The 8,742-nt window shown below is 37.9% G+C and overlaps 1 protein-coding gene across 1 annotated transcript; it reads left to right on the top strand.

The window, feature by feature from the left end:
• The first annotated feature begins 5,596 nt into the window (after nt 1-5,596).
• Nucleotides 5,597-8,268, top strand: LOC145779578 (peroxisomal biogenesis factor 19-like). Its single transcript, XM_082591201.1, has one exon. It carries the CDS (start codon nt 5,686-5,688, stop codon nt 6,481-6,483), a length of 798 nt encoding a protein of 265 aa, XP_082447327.1. The 5' UTR covers nt 5,597-5,685; the 3' UTR covers nt 6,484-8,268.
• The last annotated feature ends 474 nt before the right edge of the window (nt 8,269-8,742 follow it).

The following is an 8,742-nucleotide window of genomic DNA, read 5'->3' as shown; positions in this document are numbered from 1 at the left end:
CAACCGATGAAAACGCGAATGAAAATTTTCTACGCTAACCGCGAGCATTTCCTGCGAAAAAGGTTTCCTCTTACCAGCCTTTTTCCTGTGCTTTGTCTTACATTTTGTTGCATCATCTTCGTAGCGAAACTATCACATAACAACGCCGTAGCCCACAATCATTACAGCTGCCAACATGTTGAACAAAGTCCATAAGGAGATAAGAAAAAATGTACATTATTTAAACCAACGGTTTGCATGAGTTACAATAACGTTGTATAATTTAAACATTTTTACCATCTGAACTAGAAATCATGATCAGAACATTCGGCTGTCATAGAATAGAAGTGATATCGACATGTTATTGTGTGCTGGTGTCACGTCTGTTTGTATCTACAGCAGACAAGGCCATTTCAAGAGAAAGTGGGGGCAATTACCTCCCGGCTAAAACTTCTCTGCTCTCCCCACTAAATTTGGTAAGTTATTTTAAACGTTAGTAAGTAAAATTAGTGTTTTAGCGATGACCAAAACCGTTAAGAGAATAATTTGAGCCCAGACGCCCAGCACCAGGGCTCCCATTCCTGGGTTTTTAAACCCAGATCTGGGTTTTTTGCTACCCGTCTGGGTTTTTAAGTTTTTTTTATATAAAACGTTGATATCTGGGTTTTTTTCTGCATTTTTAACTTTTCTTAAATATCTATTGATTTTGCATAAAATTATAGGAAGCGCGAGCTGAATTAACCATTCTAAGTAATTATTTCGCTACAAAATATAGCCTATGGGAACGTTCAAATATTACGTAACGCCTTCGAGGGGGAGGGGGGATTATGCAAAGCGTTACGTTAGCGTCACATCGGGGGGGGAGGGGGTTCAAGCAAAACGTTACGTAACGCTTTCGAGTACGGAATGGTAGTTTTTTGTGCTGAATTCGTAGTGAAAAAGCGTTACATGGGGGAGGGGGGGATTGAAAAAAGCGTTACGTTGGCGTTACATGGGGGAGGGGGGGTCAAAAATTCGGAAAAAAAGCGTTACGTAATATTTGAACGTTCCCTATCTAAAATAAATTCTGTCTGATTTGAAAGCTATAAGCTAGTTCCCCCTCTTGATCACAAGTAATGCATTCAGTTTCCAGTTTGAGTACCAGTAATGACTTTCAGTCAAGTTCAATTGCAGTTTTACCAGGCTGCTCTGCTGAGTGAGTATCACTAGTTTTGGTTCAATTGCTAGTTTTGTGAAAGATTTGTTGATAGCAAAACAGGCCATAAAAAGAGCGGGGCAAAATTGTCATACCTGGAAACCTAAAAGAAAATTGGTGAGCGAAGTAATGGAGGGTGTTTGCCATCAATGTTATGAAAAACGACTCCAAGGACAAAAAGACTTGCAGAAAATAAATCTTGTAAGTTTAGAATGAAATGTATTTGAATAGTCGATGGGTGGTACAAAATTTAAAGATAGCAGAAAGTGTAGTAGACATCTCAAAGCTTTTCTATTAGCTATTATGAACATCTGGGTTTTTTTTAGGCAATCTGGGTTTTTTTAAGATAAAATCTAGGTTTTTTTCAAATTTGTGGATGGGACCACTGCCCAGCACCAATGAGACTCAGACTCCAAATTTAGAAACGTCTTTAAAAAACGCAGCCTATCTAACAAATACGAGGTGATTTCTTCAAGTTCCCGGACTTCTTGGAATACTTACGGGCTCTAAAAATCATTCCAGGCCGGGTTCTGAAGCAGACTACTCTCAGGACCACCACGCCTGGCTTGCCAGTTGTTTCTCCCCTGTTCTTAAAGTGTCAGATTAAATATTTTTGCCAAATTATTTCTTTGGTAAATTAGCCTATCTCCCAAGTCATCAAATTTTTATGAAGTTTCGAAGCTCAGGCTCAAAAGATTTTTCATCTCTTGTGGACTTCAAATAAAATAAAATCCGAACCACGATGATCCGCACAACCAGAAAATGTGGCGATAATTTCCGAAGTGCCGAGGGGCGAAAGAAAGGCCCATGCCGAAAGATCTCAGGGACGAAACATCTGGCACCACTACGACCAGCAATGCTACTGGCAATGACATATTGTATGTGGTGTGCTTGCGTGCAAGCTCTTATTGTAAGCATACATTGCAAAGCTTTATTGCAAACATAGGCTATTGCAAGCTCTATACAAGCATATTGCGTGCAAACTCAGTTGGTTAGCGCGTGACTACGTGAACAAACAAGCTTCTTGGTCAAGGGAGTTGGTTCGACTCGCTTGTGGCACGAAGCAGCTAAATCCGTTTTCGGGATTTTGCTGTACTTCGTTACGTACCACAAACCTAAGTTGTTTCTGATAGAACACAAGGGTCGACTTGCCTTCGCTAAGCAACCCAACATCGAGAGCTCATACCAGAGAATGTACAGGAACCGGATCGCTACAAGATTTTTCTGTTTGTTACCGGATCCGATCTGGATATTGTCTTTTTTGAAAGAAACAGCATCTGGATCCTAAATTTTCATCATTTTATTTAAATTTTGTACACAAGATACAAATTTTAATGGCAACATCTCCAAACCTGGAGAAAGTTTTGAACCATTGCGTTTGTGGCAACACTGAAATTTATTCAGGTCAAAGTTAGGGTTGCCAGATTGATTGATTGATTGAATCTTTATCCTCGGACTGGGAAAGTTTCTTGCAGAGCTTAATCCTGGCAGTTTCGCATACTTGTAGAGGCTTTGAATCACTGACGCAGGCCCGGTCACCGAGATTGACAGAGTGAAGTTTACGATTGTTGAAGCCTTGTTGCCAAGAAATTATTCCATCCATTAGATGCCGCTGAATGGAGAGCAGTCCTTAACATGCGTTGCTCAAGCGCACACCCCAAGAGTCGAACCAGCGCCGCTATTGATCTTGAAGTTTCTTCCTTCAGAAGTGACGCGCTAACCAATTGAGCTATCGGGGCGGACAAATTGAGCGCTTCTACGCCCAATTAAGCTACTTTTGATTTCTCCAGGCGCCAAAAATTCGCGTTTGGCGCGCTTTTTTTGGCTGGCGCCCAATAGGGCTACTTTTTTTAAAAATACAATATAATTTTTTTATGTAAAAATTGTATCATGTTTAGGATTTTTATCTGATTCGTAGTTATTTCATTAAGGAGCAACGTTTTAGGAGGCCTCGGTCAAGAAGGGTTACCAATTTGGTATAATTGTTTATAAGATTGAATTTGGTGTAAAGATGCCAATTTTTAAAAATGTGAATGTCTCAGCTTTAATATCTGGCAACTCTGGCAACCTAAGTGATGCCAGGTTTCCATGTAAATGCAGTCGACATCAGTGCAGTTCAGTTTGTTTTTATTTCTGACTTTCACAACGAAAAACAATATATGTCAAATATAGCAGGGGTCTAGAAAAAAGTAGAAGCGACAAAACATGGACGCTATAACATGCATGATGCCAAAGCAAGACAATCAGTTTAATATATGGCATGGTCGCAACACCTACAAATTTAGGAAAATGAGAAAAAAAGGCTAGTGAATTTATTTTTTTAACAATATATATGAGTAAAAAATAAAAAACAAGACAAAAAGATAGTTGCAATGTTGATCGACCTTGGTGGGTTGTCAAAATTGTTGATGGTTTTGAGGGGAACACTCATGATGCGTTAGCTCATCACGAAAAGCAATTAAACCATTTTTTGTGTTTAGGTATTTGTTTGTAGTTATTTTAACAAACAGTTGAGTGAATGCATGGTTGCCAATCTGTCTGAAAGAGATGTGAAGAACTGGAAAAACACTTATAGTTTGGGACTGATGATTATGCGCCCTAGAAGAATTTTGTATAATAGCCTATTTCTTTGCTTGTGCTCCATTTTAGAACCCCCAATAAAATGGGCTACTTTTTGCATAAGCTTGGGCTCTTTTTACATTAACCTCTGGCAACTTTATTCAAAGTTGATGTTGCAACTTGCAAGAACATAGTTTTTCCAAATTCTAATTCAGTAGTTTTGTTTGTTGCATATTTACTACTATATAGATAGCCGGGAAGAACGCCCCTCTCTTCACATTTACTACAGTATGGTATGTGTTGAAAATGTTTAGTGTTAGAGAAATAAACATACCTTGGTTACGAGATAGGCATTAATGATTAAGCTATTTCAGCAACCACAGCGAGTGTGTCAATATAATTTGCGATTATGCATTTGAATGAAGAAAGATAACACATGGCAAGTCAGAATGCTTTTTATGTATTGATCAAAAGTGCTATAAGAGGTGATCAGACAGCAATACATGGTAGTGGGCTAAGTACCATACACCTAGGCTACTAAGTTGTAAGCTACTGAATTTCATGAATCCATTTTGTAAAGTATGTTTAATCACAAAAAGTGTGAATCTGTCATGTGGTGAAACACTTTTATAATAAAATTCCAGACATAAAATTACTTCGGATCTGTTTTGAATCCGGATCTGAGATATCTAGAAATTGCCAGATTGGGTCTAAATCTCAAAAAGCAAAACACGATCGGACCAGAATCCTATAAATCATGGATTTGCTCACCTCTGGACCATATGGTCTACTACAGTGGCATAGCTAGGGAATGCTAAGGAATGTGCCGCCCGGGGCGGATTCAGATTTTGCCGCCCCTTCAAGAAAAAGCATGTGAAAATGAAATGCGTTTTTTTATCAGATTATATATAATCAAAATCAAAAATCACAGTCTGAAAGTGCCGCCCGGGGCGGTCCGCCTCCCCCTAGCTACGCCACTGGTCTACTAGTCAATTGCCACCCTACAGATATAATAATTTTGCCATTTAACAAAAAAGAATACCGGTATACCGTATATATTAAATCAAATATAGTTATTACTATCTGAAGCCTTTACAAATTGTTTCACCTAACGGATCATCAGAAGGTCTTATTCAAATAGAATGAATACCGTATATATTATATAAGTGTTGTGACCTGGTCATATTTTGACCTGTTTTAGTATCAAGCACGTTATAATGTCTGCATTTTGTCACTTCCGCCTTTTTCTAGACCTCTGCTATGTTTGGCGTACTGTATTATATATTGTTTTTGTTGTTGTGATAAATAGAAATAACTCCACGTATACCGGTATCTATCCATTATATTATGATAGTCCAGGGGTGGGCAAACTTATTCAATGAAAGAGTCATACAAACATACAAACATACAAACGAATACTACAAACACCCTCGAACTAAAATATGCTTAATGTCAGTAAAGTAGATAAAATGCAAGCTTCACGTAAAATAACTGAACTGAAAGAACAAACGCAGTACCTTATTCTGTTTTGTTTGATTTACAGATCTCTGATTATAATGAAGATCTGATATGTTGTGAAAGTTGAACGAATAAAATAATGTTCCCAAGCATTTATTAGGATTGCACAATGTTTTGACTTAACAAACTTCATTCCAGAAAGTATAGATTCATAACAATATATCCTGCTAAAAATAAAAATGTCACATACTGGTCTTTATTTTCTGGCACCTATTTTCAAACTCAATTGTAGAGTGATATCAACTGAAATGTTTTAGAGCCATATCTTGCGCTTTAATCATTTCCATTTCTGCTGTAGCAAACAGTTGGCGAACCTTGTATATTATTTTTGTTGCAGATTGTATTATATTAGTATATATGATTAGACGTTTGTCTTGATTGACATTTCTTTTTAACTTTGTAATAAATTCACTCAAAATAATTTGTATTGAACAATGGAAGGTGATTTAGATTCCTTGCTAGATGATGCTTTGGAAGATTTTGAAAAACCAATTTCAAGTAGCCGAAGCAAAGCTCTTCCTGAACATCATGGTGATCCGGAGGCAATAGAACATCACGAAAGTCCGTCAGTGCCCCCACCAACGGACATGTTTAAAGAGTTTTTTGGAGATGATATGACAGCAAAATTGCAGGAGGAATGGAATTCCGCTTTGAAAGAACTTAATGAAGAGAATCCCGATTTGGCAAAACACATGAACATGATGTCACTGAATACCGATCCACCTTCACATGCATCGGGGGCATCTGGAGGTAGTGTTGGATTTGATGGTAAAATGAAAGAAGCTCTGGAGTCAATGGCAAAAGGTTTAGAAGACATTCCACAAGAAGATTTTATGAAAAACTTTCCGAATCTTGATATGAACGATTCTTCTGCTGATGGTGAACTTCCTGAGTTAGGAATGATGGAAAATATGATGAAGACCATGCTTTCAAAAGAAATGCTGTATCCACCTATGAAAGAAATGTGTAAAAATTACCCAGCTTGGTTGGATGACAACAAAGCTTCGTTATCAAAAGCTGACAAAGAAAATTATGAAAAACAACTAAACTGCCTTCAAAAGATTTGCATAGAATTTGAAAGTGAAACTGATTCTGACTCAGATGATGCTAAAAAAGCAAGGTTTGTAGCCATTATGGACACAGTAAATGAAATGCAACAGTACGGGCAACCTCCCGAAGGTTTGACTGGTGAACCGCAACCGTTTCCTTCTGATGGTTGTACTGTGTCTTGATGCAGTTTTTCATGTTTAATTTATGAATTATCACTAGTTTGATCATGCTTTGCGGCTGATAAATTACATTAAATTATGTAAAGACCATGAGCTGTTCATGACCAGAGAGTTTGTAATTGTTTTCTTCTCGTCTACACTATGATACTTGTTTTTGATAGAAATCAGTTGAAGCATAGCTCATACATGGACTTCTAAATACTGTAGTAGCATCTGGACTGGAAACTCAGTGGGCAACAGTAGGCCAAACAGTTGGTACAACAGTGGGCCAACAGCCAAGCAACTAACCCTGTTGGCCCACTGTTGGCTAACTGTTGTACCAACTGTTTGGCCTACTGTTGCCCACTGAGTTTTCAGTCCAGATGCTACTATTTAGAAGTCCATGGCTCATACTTTGTTGTGCACTGAGTTTCTGCAATGCTGTTTATGTCAATTTTGTTGTTGAAATTAATTTTTTTAATGTTGCATAATGCATAATTGCTGTTTTTTCGTGTAAGATATGGATTGCTCAAACGACGTGTGTTTATTGCAAGCGAAACTCGAAAAATGCCACTTCATAAAAAGAATAAAATACGTCATAGATCAGTCTTAATTTATTTTCCTTGTCCAGACGAGAGATTGTTATTGAGCTTGGTCCGTGGGCTGGCAATTGATGTTAAGTGCACTGAAAGACAGTCTCCGTATGTTCACCAATCACTATGTCAAGAATCTTGACATGACTCAAGAACATAATATGTTGTACTAAGAAACAGCCACGTGTTCCTGATAGGCATCGAACCAATGTCTGAGTACCGTCCAGGCGCTTTATAACCTCGGTCGTGTTTTCCCTCGACCGTGACGTCACTTAACACAAGGTTTGATTGATTTACAAAGATGTGCGTTGCGTGGGGTCTGCTACTATTCGGTGAGTCCGATTCGGTGAGTTCCTAACCTCTAACTCCTAACCCTAAAACGGCAATGATAATTAGGCTACGGTACCCGATAATTAAAAAAAAAATTGAAAAAATCCCCGTTAAGGGATCGAACTCACCGAAACGGGCCATTCCGGTTGCGTGAGGGTTATATTATTGTTACTTAGATTGTGTCATGCAACGAAAACTTCGTTTGTTTCATTTCTTATCGTAGACGAGTTGCTCTATTCACTGCCTTAATCTGCAGTGAGGCAATAGGCTATGATTTGTAAAATCAAAAAGCAATATTTTAAACCATTTTGCGGTTTCACATTATCATTTTCTACAACCTAAAAACCCGTTTAATTATGTAATCCTTAGTATTGCTGATCACACTTTTTTTGTCACGAAGAAAAAGTGATATTATACTTTTCTATGTCTTAAATCAGTTGTAAAGAAAAGCAAAAACGGTTTGCTTAATGTGAAATTCTGTAGTTGTAAAATGCTATCAGAAACACGTTTATACAATGACTCTGCCATGAAAATATCATTCTGTCGTTGTTTAGGTCTAGTTAATTATAAAACTAGTATTCACTAATCCTGGCTGTCACGTGGTTAGTTTGACGAACTTTGGTCTAACCCTCCGTTCTTGAGTAATTTATTTAAATAATGTCACATTTTACGCAGTTTTGTGTGAACCTTGCAATATGATGATTAAAGAAAGACTCGCGAACGTGTGCACTACAGCTGCAAAGATGGTTTTAAAGTAGCACTTTGATAGAATAAAGGTTGAAAATAGTAGTTAAACGAACAATAACATTGTTAAAATTTTAGTGGCATATTTGCTTGGAATAACTCTTTGGTGACATTTTTCATAAAAAAAAAATATATATATATATATGCACTGAAACCGACAATACAAAGGAAAGACTCCAATCACATTGGTGCTGACAGTAGTTCAGCTTTTGGGTAGAACCGATGATGAAGAATTTAGTTAATTGTTTGACTACTTTAAACTGTAACTTCATTTCTCAGCACTGTCTCGTCTCCTTCCGCTGTGGATTTGAGGGGTTGAAATGTTTACGTGCATTCGAAAAACAAAGCAATCCTTCGAAGTAAACAATTGGATTGACCTATTTCAATGAATAAGATAAAATGTGCCTTGTATGTTGGGAGCATTGATTGATTTGGAAAGCTTCTTTGAGAGCTTCATTCTGGCAGTTTCACAAACTAGTGGAGGCTTTGAACCACTGACCGAGATTGACAAAGCGGAGTTTGCCGGGGAATTATTCCATCCACTAAGTGCCGCTGAATGGAGAGCAATACGCGTTGCTCAAGCGCATGCCAGAGAGCCGAACCGGCGCCGCTTGAT

This window comes from Aplidium turbinatum, chromosome 11, assembly GCF_918807975.1.
Source record: "Aplidium turbinatum chromosome 11, kaAplTurb1.1, whole genome shotgun sequence".
Classification (NCBI taxonomy): domain Eukaryota; kingdom Metazoa; phylum Chordata; class Ascidiacea; order Aplousobranchia; family Polyclinidae; genus Aplidium; species Aplidium turbinatum.
Note: the sequence above shows the minus strand (reverse complement) of the source record. Positions and strands in the feature narration are given on the sequence as shown.

What these genes read in the sequence shown, in the direction of transcription:
- LOC145779578 (XM_082591201.1), top strand. Translation starts at nt 5,686, where the DNA reads ATGGAAGGTGATTTAGATTCCTTGCTAGATGATGCTTTGGAAGATTTT.